General features: G+C 45.5%; 1 protein-coding gene across 2 annotated transcripts in view; it reads right to left on the bottom strand.

Annotated features, from left to right (window-relative positions):
• Nucleotides 1–309: 309 nt before the first annotated feature.
• Nucleotides 310–14721, bottom strand: part of Nr6a1 (nuclear receptor subfamily 6 group A member 1) — a 61745-nt gene continuing 47333 nt past the window's right edge. The window contains exons 7-9 of one of the 2 annotated variants that reach the window (XM_019205967.1): nt 9072–9193; nt 7279–7431; nt 310–5469 (exon numbers count right to left, since the gene is read on the bottom strand). In XM_019205967.1, coding sequence (XP_019061512.1) covers nt 5381–5469; nt 7279–7431; nt 9072–9193 — 364 coding nt within the window. In that variant the 3' untranslated portion in view covers nt 310–5380. The remainder of the gene's footprint in view (nt 5470–7278; nt 7432–9071; nt 9194–14721) is intronic. The other variant, XM_010613518.2, reaches the window with a different exon arrangement.

The following is a 14721-nucleotide window of genomic DNA, read 5'->3' on the forward strand; positions in this document are numbered from 1 at the left end:
CGAACAGACTCAGCTCCTCAGGTGTACCACCTGGTGGCTGGCTGGTCTTGGATGAGTCGCTTTACCCTTTGCAGCCTTTGCTTATGAAAAAGAAGACATCATCCTCAAAGTTGAGGAAGACTCAGGTTCACAAAAAGACCCAACATTGTGCCTGGCTCAAAGAGCAAGGACTGCAGTCACTGCTGCCTCACTGGGTCACACAGTTCTGAGAACTGTTATCTTCTGCCAGGACCTTAGCCATGGAAATCAACATGGGCCTCAGCATGAGCAGGGGCACCTCAGCATATCCCACTTCCCACCGCAGAGCTCCAGAGAAGCTTCACAACCAGATGCGTGTGCAGGATTCACATTTATTGGTTCAAATACAGTACCTATTACTTGCTAAACATGCATTTCACACTAACTGGTCACATTTCCACAGGTAGTCAATTCACAGGACAGGGCCCATCCCTTGCCGGCAGGCAGGTGTGGGAGGTAGCAGAGGGCCTGAGTAGCCTGCAGAGCCCGCCAACTACCATTTGGTCATGCAGGGCAGATGGAGCCAGGCTGCAGGCAGCCCTTGGCCGGCCCTTTGGGAACAAGGGCTCAGAGACATCCTGTTCACCCGATTCCTCCCCAGGACTGTGGGTGAAGATGGACCCAGGTGGGCAGCCCAGGGCAGGTTCACAATGCAGGCGCCATCAGAGACCCCAAGGATGGTGCTGTAGGAGGTGGTGTTCCCCATGCCTGGAGCTCAGGAGGGAGATGGAGGCCTCTTCAAGGGGGCGACTTGTCCCTCGCTGGGCAGGTGGGAAGGACTCCCGAGACACAGCCAGACATTACAATGCAGCCACAAGCCCCTATCGCAGGCCTGGGATGGCAACACAGACAAAAACACCAACACCCCAGGGCAGGCAGGGTTTCTTTCCCGACAGAAACATGTAAACAGCGCGGGAGCTGCAGTATTCTTTTCCCACAGGATTCCTCTGAGAGGAATCGACCAGGATGTTACTCGAGAGGTAGTTTTTTTTGTTTTTCTTGTTTTTTTTTCATGGAAATTTGAGTCAACAACATTATCACCTATAAGAAGATATTTCAGCAAAGAAAACAACAGTCACCAACAGGCAAAGAGGATCCTTTGGCTGGCAGGCCTGGCTCCAGGATTTGGAAGACTAGCCTCTGCCAGGATCTCAGCATTTTTCTTGGGCTTGGAGCAGGCTCTGGCCTTCCTCCCAGCTTCCTTTCAAGCCTTCAGCTGATTCCTGAGCAAGCCCTGGCCCACTTAGAGCTGCAGGCCCAGAAGAGGGAGGTCAGATGGAGAACAAACTGGGCAGAGGGGCCAGGATTATGAGCTGGCAGAGGCAGGGCCACCAAGGCTCGTGTTGCAAGACAGTCAGATGTCTTCAAGTCTCAAGGTGGCCCAGGAAGGCCAAGGAGAAAGGCAGCAGGCTCTCTGGGTCTCCTGCCTCTGAAGGAAAACAATCTGGGTCTGGCTCCCAAGCCCAGAAAAGGAGATGTTGCTTATAGCAGCCAAGAGAGGGGTTTCTGGGGACCCTGTAGTTAAATACACATCCCTGAGCTGTGGCCCTAGAAACCCTCACCTCAAGGCTAGCCAGTTTCCAGCACCTGGAGGGATGATTGCCATTTTTCATCCTGAGACACAGATGAAACATCATTTCACAGATACTGGACAGTGATGCTTCCAGCTGAGGAAAAAGGGAGGACGATCAACCACAGAGGCAAAAGGGAGTGGTGGGGGCCTCTCATGGATCAAGGTATGGGGAGAAAGAGGAGTGGGGGTCTTGTTTAGGTTTTCTTGTTGTTGTTATTTTTTTAACCATCAATAAAGAAAAATTTAATAAAAAGGACTAGTCTGAAGACTAAAATTTCTTAAAAGCAAAAATTTAAAAAGCAACAAGGAAAAACACATAGATCAGGCACCCAAAGCTAAGAATTTGGAACCACTGCTCAAATTTCTGCCCCGCTGGGAAGCTAGGGTCTCTTTATTCTGGCCAGCCTTAGTCATGGCTTAGATGTTGCCTACACTAATTTGTCTGTCTCTCTCCATTCCATTCCCCAGAAAACTAAGAACTAGCAAATGTAGGGAGGGAATGGGTAGCAGAGCAGGGCAGCTAGCCCAGAGGGGCCAGGGTTTTAAAGATCTGATGACATTGACATGGCAGATCACTTCCCTGAGAAGTGGGGCAGGGCAGAGGCAGGCTGGTGTGAAGTGGGGTGGCTTTCAGTGTAGCCATAAAGATTTCTAGGCTTCCCCTGTGCCTGCTTTGGTTCTGGGATCAGGACAGGAAAGTTCCTGCCTATTTCCTTCTACCCCTGGAGGCTGAACCACCTCTCTTACAGGCTAGGCACAGAGTGGATGTCCTGTGAGCTAGGTGAAGCACTTTAGACAGGTTCTGGGCAATTTCTCCAGAAAGGGCAAGAGCACCACACCTTGCAAAGGACTCCACAGTGTACAAAGGGAGCCAGAGAGAATGAATTAGCGATGAAGCTCCAGGAATCCAAACTATCGTCTTGGGTTAAGAAAGTGTCCAAGAGTAAAGGAAGGGAAAAGCTTGCATGTTTCAATGTAGTGCAAGGAGGTGGGGAATCTCCTTTTCCACACAGCTTTCAGGGTCATATTTTTATGGTGGAAAACTCACTCAAAGTGAGTGCTTTTGGTGGCTAGGATCAGAGAGAGGACAGAGGAATTTGAGACAACACATACAACTTTTTTCTTCTTCCACCAGCAAAAAGGCTGCCTGTTAACCAAACACTATGGCAAAAAACAAACAAGCCAAACCTTCCCCTCCAACCTTTCTCTGTGTCCTTCAAACCAAATTCACAAATACATCTAGTGGCTGACCTAATGTCTCCACACTGCTAGCTACACTCCTACCTTCTCCTCATAATACCTGAGTTTGCAATGCAACACATTCACTTTACCCTGTTTAAAAGAAGCCCACGTCATAAAAGGGCTGGGTGCAGAAGACATTAAAGGAGGTCCAACAGGTCAGGCTCCGGCTTGGAACACACAGCCACTTGGCTCAGATATTCTGCAGGGCTCTCGGCAATGAATGGGATCTTTGTTCTGTGGAATCTGCTGCAAACATTCGTAAAAATGGATCTGTACAATGGCAACTTGCAGAACCTTTCTCCACTCTACAAATTAACAACTTGCTCTGTTTAATACTGTATGATCGGAATATTGCTTCATCGGAGAGCTTAACGTTCTCTTAATGTTCTTGCTTAATCAGAGAGCAATTTCCTTTGACACCCAACACAATGGGTAAAATGCTTAATTTGAAACGTAATTTCAAAAAGTAAAAATTTCATAAGTAGAGGTTAAGCAAGGAAAGATGCTGCACACAGGCGCTGTCTTAGAGAAGGGGTCTCTAATATATGTGTTTTCCCCTATTTAAGGAAAGCAGCTCGGAAACTGACCTGTAGCCACAGAATATGATCTAATTGGTTAAATAAAAAATTCAGAAAAACAAGAAAGATACTATGAACTTACAAATAAACAGACACATATGAACACATAAATCTTCCCACTGCCATATGAAAAATGTGCTAGTTGGAGCTTTTCCTGAAGAACATATCTCTTCTTTCTTTCTTATAACAGTTGGGGAAATGGCATTGAAGAGTAACATTTTGAGTTCTAGATCCAGCAAAGGACAAACATCACTCCTTTGCTGGTTGGTACCCGTAACATTTCACTAAAAAGAAAAATTATAAACAGAAGTAGACTACCCAGTATGCTCACACTGTGGTGGTCACCTGGATAGGTTAACAAGGCTGAATCAGAGCCAGGGGAGAGCAAACAGTCTTTGACCAAACAGCCACAGGAAGTACCGTGGGCCCCTAAAGCCCTCCCAAGGACACACCCACTGCATGGTCTAGATGGAGCACTGGCTGCCAGAGGTGCCTGAGTGTGGGCGGGAACAAACGCTGCATTAAGGCAGAGAAGGGAAAAGCACCTGAAAGAACTCCGATACAGCATGGTATGGCCCTTGCCAAAGTCCAGAGGGGCAGGAACACTTCCCAGGATGAGGTGGGGCAGGCAGTGAAAGAAAAGGGGTGTAGGCTGAACATGTAGAGGTAGCAGACAGGCCCTTAGGAATATGAGGTAGTTTTAGAATCCCCCTTCCCTTCCAGGTGCTTTAGGCCCCAGCCCTCCAGGCCTTGGTTGGCCAGGCACTGATTCACAAAAGTAGCTGGGCTACTCTAGGCTTTCTGTTCAGGGGCCCTGAGAAAACCTAGTCCTATTCTGGAGAGATTAGGAGAACCTGGAGTAGGATTTAGGAGCAACATTTCTGGGCCAGAAGCAGGACTAGTCCTTTCCATTATTTACAAAAGAGACCAGTTTTTAGATTGAGTCCTCTTGGTGGGGTGGTGGTAAGTGGGGCAAGTTATTCTTTCAGCAGCTTGGCCTTCATCTTACTAGACTTTGAAGCAAAGAAGTGAGAGACTAAATGAGTGGCATCAGGATTCAGAACATAGCATTTTGCTCAGTTTTTCAAAGGGTTGAGAGGAAGTCAAACTTATAAAGGAGAGGGAAGGAGTCTGAGAAGGGCAGGTCTTAGAAGATCAGATAGGAAACTAGGTAGCTGTGAGCCCCCAAGGGAGCTGGTAGGCAAGTCATTTGGATTGACTTATTGCCAGGTTCTTGCTGGATGAACAGTTGACAGTGGCAGAAATGGATAGGGGTGGCAAAGGGAGAGGAGGGCAGCAGGGTGTGAGGACAGAAGGCTTTTTGCCCTTAGGACCGACCTGCTGAGAGGACACCTACTTTACATCTGGTCACTGTGCCCTGCTCTCAATTCTCATGCTTTCCACTGAGACGGCTCAACCCTCATCTCCTGTTCCACACATCTTGCTATCTCGCTTAGTGAATCTCCTGCCACCACTCCACTCCTTTCGTGTACTCTTACTTGACAAATACATGGCTAGAAAAAGGCAGTTTGCTCTCTGACAGACAAATACATAAGTCTGCTGAGAAAAAGTGGAAATTGTAGGGATGATCACACCCCCATTTCCATTGAGGTAGTCATCTTTGTCAACATGGAAATAGTCATCTCAGCCCATCCCACCCTCTCCCTCAAAATACAAAAGAACTATCTCTAAACAATGACAACACTGTAACATTAGACATTTTCACATTCTGTAAACTGCAAGGAAATGCATCTGCTGCATTCACACAAAAGCATGTGCATCATGTTGAAGGCCATACATTCAACTCTGTCGTGAAATAAATATATAGAAAAATGAGGTTAAAAAACAGACAAACAAACAAAAACTCTTCTCGTTATGGAGGCAACTGCTCCATGCCTCCATCTTGGTCTCTGGCTCTCTCCTCCTGAGCCTGTCCTGCCTACTCAAGGCTCTGTGGTGCAGGAACAGGTCACTCCTTGACCACACTTGTCTTGCAGGAATGCAGCACGACCTTAAAGAGGAGGGGCAGCTGCTCCAGGGGGACATTCACCATCTTTCCTGGGAAAAGGTAGAAGAGGAATTATCAGTGGCCACTAGCAGAAGGGTGAGCCTGCTTTCTCTTGACTGGTGAAAGAAGACGTCACCAGGCAGGAAGTGCCAGAGGACTGTAAAGGTCAGATGGGGCTGGTGTCTACTATCTAAGCATTGTGGAGTCCTCAGGAGCCTGTTATCATTCTGCTATCCATGAATGCTTGCTGTGCTAGGTGGTAAATGCATTACCTTTGAGTCTCGTAATTTTCCATGTGATAGATGCTCCTTTTTATCACACTTTATAGATAAGGAATCTGAGACTGAAAGGTAGTCCTACCTAACCCTCTTAAGAGCTAAAATACCAGAATTTTATTTTGTCTTTTTTTTTTCCTAGTAGAATCTCTAGCATTGAAAACAAAACAGTATAACAGAAATTTGTGAAATTCAGGGTTAAAGCAGTCTTATAGGTTTCTTTATTGAAGGGCTTCTCTGATCATTTAGTGTGCTAATATATTTTGTAAATGGCTAAGACTGTGCTGCTTCTCCTTGGGAGTAACTTAGAATCACCTGGGAAAACTTAAAAACCAGCGATGCCCAATTATACTCCTCAGACCAATTATGTCAGTGTGTGAAAGTGCAAAGTGAACATTAATTTTTTTTTAAAAAAGTTTCCAGGTGAGGGCCGGGGATTTAGCTCAGCGGTTCGGTGGCCTGCTTTGCAAGTGCAAGGACCGGAGTTCAATCCCCCCCACGCAAAAAAAAATAGTTTCCAGGTGAGTCAAAGTGCTGTCAGGACCAGTTTGTGCAAGACTGCTCTGTGGCCCAAGAGGTAGGCAAAAAAACTCCTGTCACATTCCAAGTTTTTCATGTGAAAATTATATTTATGAATTCTGCAGGAAGAATCCTGGTCTAGAGGTCACATTTTTAAGCTGCCTCTAGGTATACATTGGACAGCTAGAAACAAGAATCTTTACTAAATGAAGTAAAAAAACAACAACAAAAAGCTAAGATTATGCAGTAAAATGGACGTATTAAATGTCAAGCTCAGAAGGGGTCAAGACCACACACAAAGACACACCCAACACAAAAAATTCTTTTGCAAACACAGGATTTTAAAGATAGCACTTTCCATGATTCCTGAAAACTAAATCCTATTAGTTTTTTAAATTGAGATATAAAACGCATATAAAATTCACTATTTTATAAGGGAAAAGAAAAAATATGAAAAAAAGGAAAAATGGAAACAAAGTCTTTGTAAATAGGGAAGGGTGGAAGGGGTCAAGGGAGGGCAGGAGAATGGGGAAAAAGTAAGAACCAAGATACATCACGTAAAAGTACAAGATCCCAATGATGAACATAACTGTATTGTTTACCTTAAATGTATCAATAAACTTAATGGAAAAATAAATAAATAAAATTCACTATTTTAAAGTACACAATTCATGGGCTGCAGATGGAGTGTAGTGGTAGAATGCTAGCCTAGTGCTGGGTCTCATCTCCAGCACCACAAACACACAAAAGTATGCATTTCAGTACATGAAGTTAATTTGAGATTCTCTGTCTTCCCATCCACAGGATGTTAGTATCACCAAGCATCAGTCTTGCAGAGACTGTTCTGAGACTGCATAAGGCCACAAAGTACCATAGGAGTTTAGGAATTGTGTATTTCTCTTCTCTACAAAGAAAATACAAACTTCCATTATGATGGAAATTGTCTGAGGGCGAGGGCAGTACATTTTTATGCAGGTGGCGATGGGCATGGAATTAGCCTCCTGAAAACACTGTTTCACAAGCTAAGAGAAGGAAAGGATGGAAGACCAGGACACAGAATGTTACCTGCAATGTATCGAATCTCAGGTAAGCACATCATGAGATCAGGAAAGCGGTTGGGCTGATGTGTGTATTTATATTCAGTGAAATCCTGGCAAATGTACCAGTATCGCTTGTTCAACTGTTCCAGCTGTGAGGCACTGGTCAGACCCCTGATATCTGTGAAGAAAATCACACAAGAGAATGGGAGGGGCTTCCTAAGGTAGAAACACACATTACTGAGTACCTGTGTCTTCCAATTAAAAACAGTCACAATAGGGGATTTGGCTCAGTGGTTCTGCTGCCTGCCTCGCAAGCACAAGGGCCAGAGTTTGATTCCCAGTACCAAAAAGAAAAAAAAAAAATCAAGTAAAAACAGTCACAATAGGGATCGTTTATATTTTTGATATGGAGGACCTAAATTCTGGATAAAAGATGAGAAATAAGAGAAAAATATATGTTTAAGGACAGTTACTAGACTTTAAGGCTAGGTAGGGTGTGTCTTTTTCAACTTCACACTCAGTTCCCAGCACAGGGCACAGAACAAAACAGGCAACAGTGAAGGAGTAACATGTGAATGATTAACCTATCTTTTCAAATTTATCTTTCACAGTATCTTTGATTTTGCCTAATGCTGGAGCCAACTAGAATTCTTGCTGATACCAACATGTTCATGCATGTAAAATACATACATAACACCCACCCAAAAGACACACACACACACCACACACAAATACAGACATGATCATTACACTTCTCTGTTCTTACATTCTCTGTGGGCTGTCCCTCTATTTTCCTATATAAATCTTTCTCCATCTATCTATCTATACACATGCATTTTATATGTAAAATATGAAATAAAACATCCTCTATATAAATTTTACCCAGGTTTTGAAGCCCAGCTCAAATTTCTCCTCCCCTGAAGAGGAGCAATGAATGTGTCAAGTGCTATCAGTGAGTGTACTGCTCAAGGGACCTGGGGTCTAATTCCTTTTACTGTTGCTAGTGCTCGGCATAGGGGTTGGTCCTCGGGGAGCCATGTAGACACCAAATAGACACATAAATAGTGCAGAGGCTGGGGGAGGTGGTCTGGCCAGCATGGAGGGGAACGCAGAAGAGGAAGGGAACAAGTCTTTGGACTGGTAAACTGAGCACAGGAAAAAAACACTTTTAGGGCCACAGACACCCACAGTGCCCAGTTCCACTCCAGGAGCAGAGCACTCACATGTCACTATAGAAAAAGAATACAAATTCTTCTTCATCTGCTGGTTACCAGCAGCTACCAAGTGCCACTTTGCAGGTAACACTCCACATAAATTACATCTGGCACTCTTCTAATTAAAAGCCATGCTTGATGCGCGTGTGAGTTTTTGTGTACTGCGATTCTTCCCAAAGGGGTGTCAGAACCACTGCCAGCCTGTCACAGAGGCCTTATCTCCAACAGCTTCATCAGTCACTCTGCTCTTCTTCAATGACTGGCAAACTTGGTACATATTTTAAATGACGCATGTACTGTCCTTGGTGTCTGTGTTTAAATTCATGAAAAGTGACTAAACAAAGTAAATCCTCTTCCTTTGTCTATGAGTTATAGAGATTGTGGCATTTAGGTTTCGAGAAAATATCGAAAGCATTCCTGCCCTGGGCAGGTGATGACAAGGGGGGGTAGGTTCAGGCCTTCTAAGACTGATAGTCATATGGTGTGACTGTGTGTGTGTGGGTATGAAACAGGAGGGGAAATGCTCATTGGTTTAAAAAAAAAAAATATATATATATAACCCTATATATATATCCCTTTCCCCAGCCCCACCCCAGATACTCACCTTGATTTAGGAAGTTAATAGCTTTCATGCACGCATACTCCTCATTGCTGACCTTTAGCTGGTGGAACTTGTGATACAGATAGATGAGCCGCTCGATTACCTCCATCCCTTCATCACTAAATCTGGGGAACAGACACAATTTCAACTGGGGCTCTGATATCAGTGCAGCTCAGGAAGGGCAGACACAGGGCTCCTATAGCTTGCTTCTAAAGGCGACTACAACAGGAAAGAGGCTGACCGTGAGGAAACAGAATCCATAGGCAGATCCATGGTTAGTTTATGGCCAGTACAGCTCTTGCAGGCTGATTGTCTCGAGGTCAGGCAGAGTCAGATTTGGGCTCAATTCTAGCTCCATCCCAAACAGCTGTGAGACCCTGTGAAGGTCATTTGACCTCTCCAAGCTTTGAGGTGCTCCTTGCAAAATAACATAATGCCTGCTTGGGCTAACAAGAACCAAACAAGTGTTGGAATGTCAATGTGGAGACATACTTTTTTGGGGTGCTATTGGGAATGAACCAAGGGCCTTTTGTAATGATCTACATCCCCAGCTCTTTTTTAAAATTTTGAGACAGGGTCTTGCTTAGTTGCCCAGGCTGGGCTTGAACTTAAATTCTGCTTTCCTCAGCCTCCCAGAGTGCTAGGATTATAGGCATGTGCCACAATGCCCACTTTAGGATACAGCTTTTGCTGAAATGTAACTGCCATGGTGATTCTATGTGAGCCTCTGCCACAACACTGAAAAAGGCTACCAGTCATTTTTGTTTTGGTTCACTGTTTCCAGCAGGGCAAAAGTTAATACACAATGAAAAATTTTCCTGACATCCCTGACTTTGGCCAAGGAGGTAAGGAAACACTAAGTCTCCATGCTGTGTTAGCCTCTGGTGGTACTAATGTGCACTATCTCATTTAATTCTCTCAATCCTGCAAGCTGGGTGAGGTAATCACTACCATGGTAAAGATGAGAGGGCTGGGGATGTATCTCAGTGGCAAAGCCCTGAGTTCGATTCTTGGTACCAAAAAAAAAAAGGTAAAGATGAGAAACTCAAATAGAAAGAAGGCAGGGGACCAGCAGAATTAGAACTCGGAACCTGGTCTAACTCCTTAAGGGCTTGGCTTTTCCAACATCTGAGGCTGTGTCCTTGCCTGTCCTGGCAGAGAGGGCTCAAAACTGATGATGTCTGTTTCTTTGGGTAGAAGGCAGCTCCTTAAGACAAGAAGTTTTAGACAGAGGAGCACCAGGCCACTAGGCCCCCCAAGGCCTAATGCTTTGGGTACGCTTTACAGCAGAGATGGAGACAACACCAAACCAAGAAGGTAAGTGCTTAATGGGAAAGCAGTTTATAAACGCTGGGCTCAGGACCCGCCTGAAATGCAGGAGTGAGTTCTACACAGGCCTTAGATGTCAGCTTAGTCACGGGGAAAGGAAGCTTCACAGCTGCTTCCAGGTGACATGTTCAGAGCTGGACACTGCAGCTTTATACCAGGCCAAGTGAGCCCGTCTGGGCAGGGCTCAAAACACCTGAGAATGCCCTCCACTCCACTGGACTCCACTGTTTTCTATGTTAACTCTGCAGTTTGACTTCCTGGGCAAACAGGATACAATATTTTCTCTTCCCTGTGGAAAGCTTTGCTCTGTCTAGGGCCAGAGATGCCTGTATTTCTCAAGCACCAGCAGGGCCACAGTAGCAGGTACCTGTGACCCAGAACACTGAGCCCACCACATGGCATGGAGCCCAATTTGAGCTGGGCTTCTCTCAGTTACTGACTTGAGCTATGATGGCTGACTCAGTTTCTCTCTGTACCTGGCCCAATGGCTTTAACCCCTTTACTGACACTTTCCCAGAATGGCTTACAGATAAATTCATGTTGAATTATGTGCTGAGAGTTTGTAACCTGCTGGGAACTTTATTCTACATACATTATATCTCATTGGATAGTCTCAATAAATAAAAAAGTACATTAATCACAATTTTTTTTGTTCACATGTGGAAACGAAGACTCAGAGAGGCTATTTATTTTGCCCCTATACATTCATTACTTAGGCCCCTTTTTCATGCATTCTTACAATTTACCTTCCTGATAACTAACAACGCAGTGATGAAACCTTTACATTCGGGATGAGGATACAGATAAATAGGTGACTTCTCTAAAGTCACACAATACATAAGTGCTGGAGAGCCCAGGTTCAAACCTAGGCTTCCTAATCCCAACCTGCAGATTTCCCCTGTGCCACATTATCCATGTCTGATCCTGCCATGCTCTGAACTGCCCACTGGGACAGGCTTCTGCATGCCACCACGGGTGGCAACCTCAGGAGCTCTGTGTTCCACACCCAGGGCCCTGCATGGGTGTTGGGTGTCTCCATGATGCTGAGATCTGCAGAAGGCATCAAGAGGGGAGTACAGGTCACGCCAATGTTGTACTTGGCTGGCTCTGTCTACGCTCTTGTGAAGAAAAACAGGGCTTTAGCCCCAATTCTTTTTAGTATCTATGTGGAAGAGTGGAATGGGGCCGAGATGAAGTGGGGCAAGAGGGGAAGCAGTGTCAGCATCTGCCTGGTTGCTGGGTGCACACCAAGCAAAGAAAATGCTGTCCCTCATTCAGCAACCTCTTGCACCAAGAGCACATCCTGGCACTGCAGAGCCTGCAGGTGTGTGGCTGTCAGCCAGATCCCTACCAGCAGTGCCAAACCTGTTCCTGGCTATGTCTTGACCTGGGGGACATAAAGGAACTCTCAAGTGGCTGGCCTATACATCTGTGCCAGTTCTGCTCTTTCTTTTCGGGACAGAAAATCTGTCTTTTCCAAATTTCCTTTAACAGGCAGCTATCCTAGACCCCTGGCATTGGAGGGGGGCTGGCAGCCAGCCAACCAGCCCCCACTCAGTCTCCACAGTTTGACTGCAGAGCTTTCCTCCACACCCACATCCCACCCTTTGATAAACAAAGTTGTTCTCTGTTCCATGGGCCGGCTTTCTGCTGCAGCCGTGCCTCCTCCACATCTGCCCACTCCACAGTTCTGATGCCACTGTAGTCCCTGTCTGTAAGTTATCAGCATTCAAAGCCATAAAGCTGGACAAACACACCCATTCTTCTTCTAGGTTCCTATCACACAAGCATGCTGGGGAAAGGAAAACATTCCTGCCAGGATCCCCCAGACCACTGGACCATTCAGTCAGCAATTGAAGCTGACACTATGTAAGTTATATCCCACGAAGGGGCGAAGAGGTCCAGTTGTCTCTTTTCCATTCATCTAAATGCATCTTGTCTGCAGCAGTCAGCTACAGCCTTAAAGAAACTGCCATCTTGGCACCCACACAGACTCGGACTATAGCTCCGGGACCAACTCCACAAAGTAAAACCTTCTAGGAAGGCTCTGGTGGAGCAAAAGTTCAGTGTAGGGTAACAGTAAAGAGCCTGCACTCTGGAGCACAATAGACCCAGGTGATGGTCTGAACTCCATCTCTTTCTAGCTTTGCAGATTCTCATTTTTGCAACAGGAATAGTATTAACGCCAGCCTCACAGGATAGCAATGAGGACTCAACAAATAAGCTATGCAAAGCACTTACAATGGAATTAGGTGCAATAAATCCTGTATCACTGTTAGTCATTATCAATAGAATTAGTGTCGTTATTACTGCAGCAAAAGAAGACAGTATTTACAGGTTTAGGGTGTAGCTGTTTAGGGTCCATGCTGGGAAGCTGGGAGGCAAATTTCCAGGGCCCTGGCTAAAATGTAGCTGGTGCTCCTAAGTGTAGAAGTGCCCATTAAAGTCTACCTAGCTCAAGGTATCTCCTCCTGGGAGTGAAGGAGTGTTGATTAGGACCAGGAGCAGTCACTGGCTGGTGCTACAATCTGCTTTAAATCAAATTCATCCAACTCAGTGTTTGATAACAGTCTGATTAAGGAATATGGGCACCATAAATTTGACTGAATATTGGAGAAGAGAAAAGGAGGTGGTCATGCATCATCTGGGAAAAGGCTTCCCCGACAGCAGGCACTCACACTCAGGAGTTGTGCACAAGTAAAGGGCACCTGGGGGAGTGTAACACAGGCGCAAGTGGAGCAGGAAAGAGCTATGGTTAATTACTGGCTCCACACCCCAGGTTTCTAGCAGAGGAGAGACTTTCCAGTTACTTAACCTCCCTCCAGAGGCTCCACATCTCCCTAGGCTGTCATTTCCCAGTTCCACAGGCACCTCAGGCTTCCCAGACACCCAAATCAAACTCAGAGCAGCTCATCGCCCACTGTGCTCTCCCCAGGCTCCTTGATCTTGGCTGAATGAATCTGTGCCCATCCTCTGGACTAGTGGGAAGACCCAGCAGTCACCCCCAACTTTTCCCACTCACTGATGGCCAACAACCTCCTTGCCAACGCTTAGCCCTGTGCTGCCCTCTCTATTCCCACATCACTGCTGCCTGGTCCAGGCCTTGTTTTCTTTTAGTTGCCTGTGAACCTCCAACTCAGCTACAGTGCCCTAGTATTGTCCATGCCAATCTACCCTGAACTTTACAGTCATAGAAGTCTTTCTAATTATGGAATTCTTCCACACGAAAACTTCCAAAACATAAAATAACACTATTTATATCATCTAAGTTCTTCAGACTGGCACTTGGAGTCCCTTTCTGAACAGTCTTGACTGTACCGTTCCCTCCTACACATGATATCTTTATACCTTAATCTCTAGGGTTGCTTTTGGATCTCTGCACATATCATTCAGCTAGGACTAACTCCTAAGACATTTGTGCTACTCTCCTGCCTTCCTTCTCTTCCCTACAATGTACCCGGAGACTTCCTACTTCTAGGTGCACCTCCAATGTGTGTTCCTTTATGAAGTCTTCCCTCATTATACTTCCTAGTCTGATTGCATGGTCCTTCACATACCCCTCAATCTCCAGTAACAGGGCACTGCACTGTAGGACTGGATCTACTTCTATTTGCCTCTCAACTTTTTCAACCAAGAATATAGGCTCTCAGAGTCAGAGACCATTATTTACAACATCTGCAATCCCAGCCCCTCCCCACCATGCGCGGATGATCAGTAAACAGCCATGGATCAGAACACACTGAAGTTCGATTCTTTTTTCCATTGATGGGTTCTACAGTAGAGAATCCTAACACCAAATCCCTTTCTAAAAATTCTCAGAACCTACTTGGAGTTCAGCAGAAGCATGTGTTCTAGAGTCAGCATCGTTAAAACTGGAAAAAAGTCTTCTATTTGCTCTATCCAGTATGGCAGCCATAAGCCATACATGGCTATGAGCACTGGAAATGTGGCTAATGCAAATGAGCAAATGGATTTTTAATTTTGAGACTAGTTGCTACTATAGGAACCTTTAAAGAGATTTTTTTTGGGAGGGGAGTGCCAGGGATTGAACTTGAGACCTTGTGCTTGCGAGGCAGGAGGGGAGGCAGCACCACTGAGCTAAATACCTGGCTAGTTCCTCCTTTGTAAGGAGATAGTCTAAGAAGTAAAGGTTTCTACTAGGCAGCCCCAGGCAAGCAGGAGAGCCTGCTGGCAAACTCTTGACAATATCAGAGCAGGAAGACTGCTATCCAAACACCCCCTTAGCCCAGAGTTATGGAGCTGGAGACAGGACTTTGATGGAAATAATGAATTAAGAGGCTCTGGACAAGGGGTTAGGTTATCT

The sequence above is a fragment of the Fukomys damarensis genome, unplaced genomic scaffold (genome assembly GCF_012274545.1).
Source record: "Fukomys damarensis isolate Sample0158 unplaced genomic scaffold, DMR_v1.0_HiC HiC_scaffold_36, whole genome shotgun sequence".
NCBI classification, from domain to species: Eukaryota; Metazoa; Chordata; class Mammalia; order Rodentia; family Bathyergidae; genus Fukomys; species Fukomys damarensis.